The 12,261-nt window shown below is 33.6% G+C and overlaps 2 protein-coding genes and 1 long non-coding RNA gene across 4 annotated transcripts in view; 2 read left to right on the forward strand and 1 right to left on the reverse strand.

Moving 5' to 3' along the window:
- Positions 1–4,372, forward strand: part of LOC114528497 (endoribonuclease LACTB2-like) — a 30,711-nt gene extending 26,339 nt beyond the window's left edge. The window contains exons 4-10 of one of the 2 annotated variants that reach the window (XM_028550152.1): positions 1,642–1,754; positions 2,340–2,503; positions 2,865–3,094; positions 3,267–3,419; positions 3,526–3,597; positions 3,675–3,756; positions 4,173–4,372. In XM_028550152.1, the coding sequence (XP_028405953.1) occupies positions 1,747–1,754; positions 2,340–2,503; positions 2,865–3,094; positions 3,267–3,419; positions 3,526–3,597; positions 3,675–3,756; positions 4,173–4,231 (768 nt within the window). In that variant the 5' untranslated portion in view covers positions 1,642–1,746 and the 3' untranslated portion in view covers positions 4,232–4,372. Of the gene's footprint in view, positions 1–1,641; positions 1,755–1,970; positions 2,278–2,339; positions 2,504–2,864; positions 3,095–3,266; positions 3,420–3,525; positions 3,598–3,674; positions 3,757–4,172 lie in introns of those variants that run through there. The other variant, XM_028550151.1, reaches the window with a different exon arrangement.
- On the reverse strand, positions 44–1,869 carry LOC114528499 (testicular haploid expressed gene protein-like). The gene is made up of 5 exons (XM_028550153.1): positions 1,788–1,869; positions 1,649–1,715; positions 975–1,042; positions 819–885; positions 44–684 (listed from the first exon to the last, which is right to left on the reverse strand). Exons 1-5 carry the CDS (start codon positions 1,798–1,800, stop codon positions 111–113), a joined length of 789 nt encoding a protein of 262 aa, XP_028405954.1. The 5' UTR covers positions 1,801–1,869; the 3' UTR covers positions 44–110.
- Positions 4,373–5,789: 1,417 nt separating the features above from the next.
- On the forward strand, positions 5,790–7,297 carry LOC114528511. The gene is made up of 3 exons (XR_003687498.1): positions 5,790–5,998; positions 6,568–6,653; positions 6,864–7,297. It is a non-coding gene; the product is annotated as an uncharacterized LOC114528511 (long non-coding RNA).
- Positions 7,298–12,261: the final 4,964 nt, after the last annotated feature.

The raw sequence follows: 12,261 nt of genomic DNA on the forward strand, positions 1-12,261 counted from the left end.
GTATAAAAGCAAAGCATGAGGTTACAAAATTTTGGCCAAAATATTTGGTATCTATTAACGTTATTATTTTTTCAATATCTTTTCTGCAAAAGGACTTGAAAAGATATGTCTTATGAAGATGAAGTCAGTGCCTTTTTCTGTCTAACCTTTCTTGGTAATGGAGTGCAGAGTTCCTCTAATCTTGGTGTAGCCTGAGCGTGCTTTGCTGCAGCAGAAACCTTGTATGTATTCTCATCATAATGGTCTATATATTGACTCCGGCTTTTTGGTCTTGCTAATTGCTGTACTCTCAAAGATGGCAATGCTTTGAGAGTAGTCTCAGATATTGCCCATCGTACTTCCCGGCATTCTTTATAATTTCCGTGAGTTTTCTTTGCCACAGCTAATTGTAATGTGTGATCTGAAGGCGTTGCTGTCCTAGCGGCATCGCTTACAGAGTAATTCCATTCGCTCCACTCCCATAAAGACTGATTTGTTTGCAAAGCTGCAGAGTTTTTTGGTTTTGCAAGGTTTTCAACTCTTGCAGATGCATTTGCCGACTTAGCTCCATCGGTGACGACAGAGTACACACTCTTTGGTGGTTCATATTCCTGGTGAAATGATTTTGATCTTGACAATGTTTCCAATCTTGCTGTTGGCTCAGCATTCTTTGCTGCTGATGAAACTTGCCAGATTGGGGTTGGTCTAACATGAAAAATTACAACACATAAATTTTTCTCAGTGACTTTGAAGTTGTTGCAGTAGCTTGTAATGTGTCTCAGATGTGTCCTGGATTCCTTTTGCACCATCATAAGTACTGTATATCAACTGTCACTTACCTATCGCCAACATATTCTTTTGATAAGGTTTTAGGTTGAGACAATTGTTCAAGCCGTGGGGTGGAATCTTAAAATGTATAAAAATAAATGGACACTTAGAACTTCGCTGGAAATCAAACTCACAAAAACATTTTGAAAAGATTTTCCTTCACTTACTTGATTCTGTACCAGTCTGAGTTTTGCTCCAGTCTTTGGAAATTTTACAATCAGAGTACACTGAACGCCTATTTAAAAAACCTCAAAATAGTCAAATGAATTCTATCTATTTAGTAAAATAGAAAAATTCACACCAGTATAGCAGGACTTTAGTCAACAAACATGGGACTGGAGGAATTTCATAGTTAAAAACCATTAAAATTTTAGCATGTAATGTGAGAATATGACACATTGTCAAAACATTTGATATTGATCTGATATGCTATGTCGCGCTTGTTTGATTTGTTAATATGAACAATCTGAGCTGTCTGCATAAAAAAACAATCATAAATAACCATGACTTGAAATTGACATTATCCATATAAAGTACATTCAAATATTCATATTGTGACAAATATATTGACATGAAAGAATTCACTTTATTTGAAAACATTCAAATTGTGATAAATTGTAGCCATTTAAAACCAAAAGGAATTCGAAATGAATAATAAATGAATGAACATAAATTTAACAAAAATTTTTTACATGACCGCTTTCCGAATTTTTTCACTCTTAACCAGATATTTATATAACTTTATCTCTGAAACCATACACTGATCCTGTATCAATTTCACAGGATTTATAGCAGCTATTTGGGTATAAAACATGCAATTATCGACTTATTTAGGACTTACTTATCCTCGATAAAACCTTCTGGTGTCTGCTTTGGTCTTGAGAGAATATCGATTCGTCGCTGGCCCGCTGCAAAAGTAGTTTTCAAGTTTTAGTGTCAATGGATAGGTAAGTAATAAAGAGGTTTGTACATTGACTTACTTTCACTAGCCATAGCAAAAAGTCCCGACCGTGGTCTGATATTGTTCTTTGGTTTGTCTTTGTTTATATTCGGTGTCAAATGTCAGATGAACTTCGTCAGGTTGCCATGAACGCTTTGTCATAGCAACAATCACGCGAGCATGTTTTCCATAGCAACCATATTACGACGAGCTCCGACAGTTTCCGCGCGTATTCCGAGGATCGAAATTTGTCCAAAAAAAACAAATATGGCGACGTTGTAGGAGTGAATTTTTTGTATAGAAGTTTTATACCTATAGTTCTTCTCAAAAAGCGCCTATCGTTGTTCTGAATTGGATTTAGTAGACAAAATGGGAGCCATTTTTCCCCGAGTTTGGGGTGAAGCACCGACCTTGCCTAATCTCCACGCTATTGAACAGCTTTCGCCAAACGTAATAAGACTACTTGGTTACAATCCTGGCCCCTTTACTCTGCAGGGAACTAATACATATCTCATTGGCACTGGTTCACGGTAAGCTGGTAATTTTTAACAAAAGAATATTTTCCATAAAAGAATAATTTTCATTCTTGCAGGCGGATATTGATAGACACGGGTGAAGGGGGAAAAGATGAGTACATCAAAAATCTCAAGGATACTTTGGAGAGTCAGAATGCAAGACTACAGAGTATTATCATAACACATTGGCACACTGATCATACTGGAGGAATTAGCGATGTTGTTAATAATTGTCCATGTGGTAAGTTTTAGATATTTAGTGATGATAGTTCAGTAATAGTGTGGTCTGTGGTGGTGCTGCTCTGAGTCACCAACCATGCAAGCTGGAAAATACTCCTGGCCATAGTAGGAGTCAAACTTAACTCAGGATACTTTGGTCTCAAAGACCAATTTTCACTCCAATTTTTACATTTGGGAATTAAAATCTAAAGTTAAGTGACTAAGAATAGGAAATGCATATGTTTGTACATTGAAACCTGAATACTGTAATTAACCACCTAGGCTCTGTGAAATTGTGAGCGCTTTATATGCAAGACAGCATGACAATTCATAATGTATATCTGCATGCCTAAAACGTTTTCTTCTTTATTTAATGTTCAAAGATGAAGATTTGCTGATCATGAAACATCCTCTTGTGCCATTCCAAGAAGAAACTATCCCCAACTGTAGTAAGAAGTACACATATATCAAAGATAATGAAGAAATCAAGACTGATGGAGCCACCTTAAGACTTCTGCATACTCCAGGTCACACTACAGATCATCTGGTGTTAACCTTGCTGGAAGAGAATACAGTATTCTCTGCTGATTGTGTGTTGGGTCATGGAACTGCTGTATGTGATTGTAGATCTAAAACGGTCTAGAGTTTCACTTAGGATAATCTTTTATGGGACTTAGAATTTGTTCTCAAATTAAGTCATTCCCACTTCAACTTGGCTATATTTATGTCTTCCTCTGTACCAGATGGTTTTGTCACAGATCTCATCATACTTGATTGTATTGTAGATATTTGAAGACCTTTATGATTACATGGTTTCACTTCAAAGGATTGTCTCGTTGAACTGTCATCAATTGTACCCAGGCCATGGTGCTGTTGTCAGTAATCCTAAGGAAAAATTAACAGAATATATTGAGCACAGAACATTACGAGAAAATCAAGTAAGATTCTATTTATTCTTGGAAAATATCCACCACTATGGATAACGTAAACCACCATCCATGAAAAATAGTATCTTCTTTATGTGATAGTCTGAATATTTTACAGATCCTTGAAGAATTAAAGGCAATCAAAGGACAGCCACTTACCGCTATGGATCTTGTCAAGAAAATCTACACAGTATGTTGTCATAAGTTTCTTATGTGAATAAGAGTGAATATATGCAATGTAAAGACTCCAAATCATTCTACCTGCAGGAAACCCCAATTCACCTACGAAAAGCTGCAGAGAAGAATGTGTTAGAGCATCTGAAGAAACTTGAAAAGGAAGGAAAGATTTGTAAGTAGGAGCATAAATTTACATCACATGGCAAGCTTGAGTTGCAAGAAAACCTTTAAGTTTATGTCAGGTTGAAAAGATGACAGCTGCTGAGGGACCTAGGTCACCTAACAGTTATATATAGATACCTAACCTGATCATTGGGTGTTGTTGCACTCCCATATTATGTAATATTTTGAAGCCAAGCATCTCATGAGAGCCAATGTATGGCACCCCAGGAATTTCAATTTGTCTATCATGGAGTGTGGTACAACAGTTGTTTAAAATACAAAATTTTACCATAATTGATGCAAATAATGCACTATGATTGAGAACTACTAGCCCTAAATTGATAATAATACACACTAGTTGTTAAAAACGTCATCTGGATGCTTTATACTGTACTTCTTATGCAGGGAAGTTTATTTTTATTTCAGGTAAATTGTCAACAGTTGAGGCAATAACTTCTTCAACTCAATGGACAAGTCACCTTTAAAATGCAACAATAAATTTTTAAACAATTTTACAATTTTTACATTATCAAATAGTATAGTAAGGCTTATCCCTTACCATTTTGGTCAATTTTGACCACTTTTTGAACTGTTCAAAAACTGTCTTAAAATGCTAAAAATTGCTTCCTAAGACTTATATCTTTCATTTTAGATCATATTTGGTTGTTTTTGGAACATTAAAAAAGTCGTCAAAATTGACCAAAATGGTAAGGCTTACCCCTTACCATTTTGATCAATTTTGACCACTTTTTGAACTGTTCAAAAACTGTCTTAAATTAAAATGCTAAAAATTGCTTCCTAAGACTAATATCTTTCATATTAAATCATATTTGGTTTGTTTTTGGAATATTGAAAAAGTCGTCAAAAATGGTAAGTCTTACCCCTTACCATTTTGGTCAATTTTGACCACTTTTTAAATTGTTCAAAAACTGTCTTAAAATGCTAAAAACTGCTTCCTAAGACTTATATCTTTCATTTTAGATCATATTTGGTTGGTTTTTGGAACATTGAAAGTCGTCAAAAATGGTTAGTCTTACCCCCTACTATATCATACCGTATCATACTCTATCATATTGCATCATACTATATCACACCGCATCATACCGTATCATACTCTATCATATTGCATCATACTATATCATACCATATCATATTGTATCATATAGCATCATATAGTATCATACTGTATCATACCGTATCATACCATATCATACCGTATCATACTGTATCATATCGCATCATACTATATCATACTGTATCATACTGCATCATACTGTATCATACTGTATAATATTGTATCATACTGTATCATACCGTATCATACTGTATCATATCGCATCATACTATATCATACCGTATAATACTGCATCATACGGCATCATTCGACACCGCGGAAATTGGTAGACTTAGCCGTAATTCTCAATACTTAGACTTTAAATTCGGCAAGCTAAAAGATTTATAAATACTCAACAAAATATCTCTTGCACAAAAGATTTGAAGCTTGCACACGGCAAAAACAAATCATCTGAAAATGTCTGAAAATGTCTCAAAATGGCCATTTTACGGTGGCAGATGCGTACGAAGAGCCTTCAAAAGTTTCCAAAACCGATATTGGAAGAAAAATTGAACTTGTTTTCAACTTATTTGATAGTATTTTCTTTGACAGCAGTTTCTGAATACTAGGATTCAAATGTGAGCAACTGATGAGATATTTGACTTCCAACACCAATTTCTGTGGTGTCGCATCATTCCCTATTATATCGTATCATATATTTTCGTTTGAAAAAGATGGTGTTTAATCATTGATTATGGAGCACTTCCGACTGGAATTTTGGAGTATTTTCAATTGTGAGTTATAGGGAAGATGCAAACATTTTTCCAGAGCAAGCAATTTGAACTTCTTTGGAACGATGCAGGTGTTATTCATCATGGGTTATGGGGCAAGCCTTACCATTTTTGGTCAATTTTGACGATTTTTCAATGTTCCAAAAACCAATCAAATATGATCTAAAATGAAACATATTAGTCTTAGGAAGCCATTTTTAGCATTTTAAGACAGTTTTTGAACAATTGAAAAAGTCGTCAAAATTGACCAAAATGGTAAGGGGTGGTTGCAAGGCCAACGCCATCCAGAATATGGAGTCCTAATCATTTTGTTCTATTATTGCTAGCCAAGGAACTGCCAACGATGTCATTTATTGTTATCAGTTAACTGGACTTTGTGAGAGTTTTCTTGCAAAATGTTTGCCAAGGTAATTATTATAACAGATCATAAAGGCCTTTTAATGTTTCTCATGGTATACTGATCTGTGTTGTTTTCTGTGATTAAGTGATGTTTTTCTTCATGTTGTTTATCACTGAAGCTAAAGAATTGAGATACAAAAATCTTTGACTGACTTTAGGTGTAAGACGTTCGCCCAGCTATTGTAGACCGCATGGAATCGATTCAAGTCCTTTAAAAATTTGTGAATCAAGATGAGAATGAACTTAGTGAATCTGTAATTGCTGCTATATGTTTTTGGCTAAAATATAAAAAAACTGTTGTATGTCTCCAAAACAAAGGAGCTTATATTTATGATACCAAAAAGTACAGGATTGTTTGACATCAGAAATACAAAGAATTCGGCACACAGCGACAATTCAAAAGACAACTTTTTTCTAGGCTTTTAGCGATTCGTTTATAGTAACATCGCTCACGATGATGTTCGGAGTTGATCGGCATGTTGTCGTACATTATCATACCACGTGATCTGCTATGATCACATGGTAATTATCGCTTATAAAACTAATCTCAACGTTAAAAAAAAATTTCTTTAATTAGGTGGCGATCGAAGGTGGACAGCAAGATCGAAGCTCAACAAGATTGAAGATTGTTCGAGGAAGAAGGAGTTCGCCGTTGACTAAAAGGTGGGTTCCGGCGATTATATGCGTAATCTGCGGTTGCTTTGTCCGACCCCAGTAGGGGGACCGTTTGCCTAGAGCGTTTTGGTCCCCCGCACGCTGCTAGTTGACTAGTTCCCACTTGTAGGCCTTTACACTAATCTACGGGAAGGCCGTAGGCCTTCCTTAAGGAGTACAGTGTAGCTGAGCCGAACCCTTTTTTTTCGTTGTATATAGGTTTATCTGAACAGCTAGTTGTCAAGATGAACGTGAAGAGAAGAAAGATGAAATAGAAGACTCGCCCGGCCAAATTCAAAATGGCGATGCCGAAGAAAACCATCCACGTGGACCGTTCGCGGACCTTTCTGAGCAAGATTGTTGTGCTGTCTGGTCAAAGTTAAGTATTTTACTTTGATGTTTGTGTGCCTTCTGCTAATTGTTGGCCAGAAATAACAAGAAGCCATATACAATATGAAATATTCTGCGTACAAGGTTATTTAAAGTTTCTAGCTTAATTCTGCCTGCAATGATGATAATTTTTTACTGAAAATTTATGTCATGAGCAATTTCCGCACCCATAGACTGAAGCAGAGCTGAACATTTTGTCATTAACGTTTATCTCAACAGCCAGTTATCAAGACGAACGTCAAGAGAACAGTTGAAATAGAAAATAGAAATCAGTTCAAGACTCGCCCGGCCGCCGAATTCAAAATGGCGATCCCATCCATGTGCACCGTTCGCGGACCTTTCTGAGCAAGATTGTTGTGCTGTCTGGTCAAAGTTAAGTATTTTACTTTGATGTTTGTGTGCCTTCTGCTAATTGTTGGCCAGAAATAACAAAAAGCCATATACAATATGAAATATTCTGCGTACAAGGTTATCTAAAGTTTCGAGCTTAATTCTGCCTGCAATGATGATAATTTTTTACTGAAAATTTATGTCATGAGCAATTTCCGCACCCATAGACTGAAGCAGAACTGAACATTTTGTCATTAACGTTTATCTCAACAGCCAGTTATCAAGACGAACGTCAAGAGAACAGTTGAAATAGAAAATAGAAATCAGTTCAAGACTCGCCCGGCCGCCGAATTCAAAATGGCGATCCCATCCACGTGGACCGTTCGCGGACCTTTCTGAGCAAGATTGTTGTGCTGTCTGGTCAAAGTTAAGTATTTTACTTTACTGTTTATGTGCCTTCTGCTAAAACTAGACAATAATTAAGATAGTTGAAAATGCAATTTTATATTAATAATGTCTTCTTATATTCAAGATTTTCCTTGGTCAAGAGTGCAACCCGAGCTGTGGATATGATCTTTACTGTCAGATGAACATTGGGAGTGAACAAGATTTCTGCGCAAAGGTAATTCGATTGTTTCTTCAAAATTTATATTAGTCTTGCAGCTCAAATTCTTGTCACTACCTTGTAATACATATCAACTGCCCGGGTATATATTTTGTTATTTCAGTAGTACTGTATAAGAGGGAATTTGCTGCAACTAGGATCTTTTTTTTGGAAAATCGACAGGCAGTCACAAATTTTGTTAAGATTACTAAGTTAACATTGCTTCTATGGTCACTATGTGTCACCAGTAATAAATTCCTGTGCTGGTCTTTAAATAAATATAGCAACCATAGTTATATGTAGAGAGATGAAGTAACCATAGAGTACCTGACCAAAAACTAGACAATAATTAAGATAGTTGAAAATGGAATTTTATACTAATAATGTCTTCTTTATATATTCAAGATTTTCCTTGGTCAAGAGTGCAACATGAGCTGTTGATATGAACTTTACTGTCAGATGAACATTGAAAATGACAAGATTTCTGCACAAAGGTAATTCGATTGTTCCTTCAAAAGTTATATCAGCCTTGCAGCTGAAATTCTTGTAGTGACCTTGTAATACATATCAACTGCCCGGGTATATATTTTGTTATTTAGTATAAGGGGGAATTTGCTGCAACTAGGATCTTTTTTTGGAAAATCGTCAGGCAGTCACAAATTTTGTTAAGATTACTAAGTGAAATTGCTTCTATGCTCACTATGTGTCACCAGTAATAAATTCCTGTGGTGGTCTTTAAATAAATATAGCAACCATAGTTATATGTAGAGGGATGAAGTATAACCATAGAATACCTGACGAAAAACTAGACAATTAAGATAGTTGAAAATTGAATTTTATATTAATCATGTCTTCTTATTTATGTATCTATATTCAAGATTTTTCTTGGTCAAGAGTGCAACATGAGCTGTTGATATGAACTTTACTGTCAGATGAACATTGGAAGTGACAAGATTTCTTCACAGAGGTAATTTGATTTTGTCATGGATGATTACTAAAATTCCTGTGGTGGTCTTACAATAAATATCCACGAAAAAGTGGGAGAACTTGGGAGAAATTTTTCTGATTTCCCTGTGATTTATATTCTGTAGTACTCAGAAGGGTGATACCCAGTTTTTCTGTGTTCAAATAAAATAGTGACATATGTCTGGGTTGAATATATGCATGTGACACATTCTTTTTATTGAAAATGGCAAAAATATAATTGGCATTTAAAACAGATGACTAAAGTAAAATAATGAGTAATATCTTTTAATAATGATGTCATGTTGAAATACAAACTTTGTTGCCACTTTTTGCCTAAAAGGATTGATGAAATGCTTTTTCTCTTTAGAATGAATGAAGTTGAAGAAAGTTGAAAGGCACCCCTGAAGAACCTGAATTATTTTAGCCCTATCCTAGATTCATTAATTAATATATTTTAGTGTGTGATAACATGTGTGAAATGTGATCAATTATGTGACAATTTTCAAAACTTGGATTTATAAAGAGAAATTATTCTTTGTAAAGTTTAAGAAGTAAACCTTTTTTGTCTGGTGGTGTTAGTGTTTTGATTTTGCATGTTTTTCCATGTGCTTTCACAATTGAAAAGATTTTAGCAGTTGCTTCTAAATGTTTTTTGAAAAGTTTAAGAAAAAACTTGATTTTTGACCTGTGGTGTTAGTTGTTTCGATTTTGCATGTTTTTCCGTGTGCTTTCACAATTGAAAAGATTTTGGCAGTTGCTTCTAAATGTTTTTTGAAAAGTTTAAGAAGAAACTTGATTTTTGTCTTGTGGTGTTTGTTTTGTTTCGATTTTGCATGTTTTTCCTTGTGCTTTCACAATTGAAAAGATTTTGGCAGTTGCTTTAGGTTTTTCTTATACTTCTTTTCTCTTTAATTTCTTCTTAGTATTAGTTTTTGCTCTAAATATATTTTCTCTTATTATTTTTTTTGATGAAATTCTTTTTTTTTACTTTAGTGTTGAAGAAAGTTGAAAGGCACCCAGATTCATTAATTCATATATTTTAGTGTGAAATGTGATGAAATATGTGACAATTTTCAAAACTTGGATTTATAAAGATAACTTTTTTCTTTGTAAAGTTTAAGAAGTAAACCTTTTTCATCTGGTGGTGTTAGTGTTTTTATTTTGCAAGTTCTTCTGTGTGACTTGACAATTCTAAATTAAACCTCTTAATATTTTTTAGTATTTTTTCTAAGTTAAAAAAAACAACCTGTTAGTATTATCTTCCATTTATCTATTTTTTTCTCTCTAGTTTTCTTTTCTAGTTTTTACTTCTATTTATCTAGTTTTTTCTAATTAGTTTTTTTTCTCTAGTTTTTTTTCTCTAGTTTTTTTTACTCTAGTTTTTACTTCTATTTCTCTAGTTAGTTTTTTTTTCTCTAGCTTTTTTTACTCTAGTTTTTACTTCTATTTCTCTAGTTTTTTTCTACTTAGTTTTTTTTCTCCAGTTTTTTTTCTCTTCTACTTTGTTTTTTTTTCTCTCTAGTTTTTTTCTCTAGTTTTTACTTCTATTTCTCTAGCTTTTCTTCTATTATTTTACTTAGTTTTTTTTCTCTCTAGTTCTTTTTACTCTCTTTACTCTAGTTTTTACTTGCATTTCTCTAGTTTTTTTTTCTATTTTTCTACTTAGTTTTTTTTCTCTTCTACTTAGTTTTTTTTTCTCTCTAGCTTTTTTACTCTAGTTTTTACTTCTATCTCTCTAGTTTTTTTCTACTTAGTTTTTTTTCTCCAGTTTTTTCTCTTCTACTTAGTTTTTTTTCTCTCTAGCTAGTTCTTTTTACTCTCTTTACTCTAGTTTTTACTTGCATTTCTCTAGTTTTTTTTCTATTTTTCTACTTAGTTTTTTTCCTCTAGTTTTTTTTTCTCTCTAGTTTTTTTACTCTAGATTTTACTTCTATTTCTCTAGTTTTTTTCTACTTAGTTTTTTTTCTTTAGTTTTTTTCCCTGTAGTTTTTTTTACTCTAGTTTTTTTTTCTCTCTAGTTTTTTTACTCTAGTTTTTACTTCTACTTTCCTAGTTTTTTTTCTCTAGTTTTTTTTCTCCAGTTTTTTTTTCTCTCTAGTTTTTTTACTCTAGTTTTTACTTCTATTTCTCTAGTTTTTTTCTACTTAGTTTTTTTGTCTAGTTTTTTTTTGTCTAGTTTTCTTCTGTCTATTTTTTTTTCTCTAGTTTTTCTTCTATTTCTCTAGTTTATTTTTCTAGTTAATTTTTTGTCTAGTTTTTACTTCTATTTCTCTAGTTTTTTCTATTTTTCTAGTTGTTTTTTTCTAGTTTTTCTTCTATTTTTCTAGTTAGTTTTTATGTCTATTTTTTTTTGTCTAGTTTTTTTTCCTCTAGTTTTTTTTTCTAGTTTTCTCTATCTATTTCTCTAGTTTTTTCTATTTTTCTTAAATTTTACAAAGTAAAAGTCAAGCCAGACACAGGTAGCCCAAGACAGACACAGGTAGCCCAAGACATAATACTTCGTCTAAAAAAATTTTCGGAGAATTTTAAAGAAATCTTTTTGAGAACGAAAGTACTATGTCTTGGGCTACTGTGTCTGTCTTGGGCTACTGTGTCTGGAGTGACCATTTTGGCGAATTTTGACCACTTTTTGATTCTTCCAAAAACCAACCAAATATGCTCTAAAATGAAAGATGTTATTCTTAGGAAGCCATTTTTAGCATTTTAAGACAGTTTTTGAACAGTTCAAAAAGTAGTCAAAATTGACCAAAATGGTAAGGGGTAAGACTTACCGTTTTGGCCAATTTTGACCACTTTTTGATCGTTCCAAAAACCAACCAAATATGCTCTAAAATGAAACATATTAGTCTTAAGAAGCCATTTTAAGACAGTTTTTGAACGGTTCAAAAGGTGGTCAAAATTGACCAAAGGGGTGAGCCTTACCATTTTGGCGAATTTTGACCACTTTTTGATTCTTCTAAAAACCAACCAAACATGCTCTAAAATGAAAGATATTAGTCTTAGGAAGCAGCATTTTAAGACAGTTTTTGAACAGTTCAAAAAGTGGTCAAAATTGACCGAAATGGTAAGGGGTAAGACTTACCGTTATGGCCAAATTTTGACCACTTTTTGATCGTTCCAAAAACTAACCAAATATGCTCTAAAATGAAAGATATTATTCTTAGGAAGCCATTTTAAGACAGTTTTTGAACAGTTCAAAAAGTGGTCAAAATTGACCAAAGGGGTAAGCCTTACCATTTTGGCGAATTTTGACCACTTTTTGATTCTTCCAAAAACCAACCAAATATGCTCTAAAATGAAAGATGTTATTCTTAGGAAGCCATTTTT

This window comes from Dendronephthya gigantea, unplaced genomic scaffold (assembly GCF_004324835.1).
Source record: "Dendronephthya gigantea isolate DGI-Jeju-01 unplaced genomic scaffold, DenGig_1.0 000050F, whole genome shotgun sequence".
Lineage (NCBI taxonomy): Eukaryota > Metazoa > Cnidaria > Anthozoa > Malacalcyonacea > Nephtheidae > Dendronephthya > Dendronephthya gigantea.

Excerpts from the sequence above, each read along its gene's own strand:
- LOC114528499 (XM_028550153.1), bottom strand. Across the intron at positions 1,043-1,648 it reads GAAGGTTTTATCGAGGATAA|GCGTTCAGTGTACTCTGATT; the intron begins GTAAGTCCTAAA and ends TTTTTTAAATAG. Across the intron at positions 886-974 it reads TCAGACTGGTACAGAATCAA|ATTCCACCCCACGGCTTGAA; the intron begins GTAAGTGAAGGA and ends ATACATTTTAAG.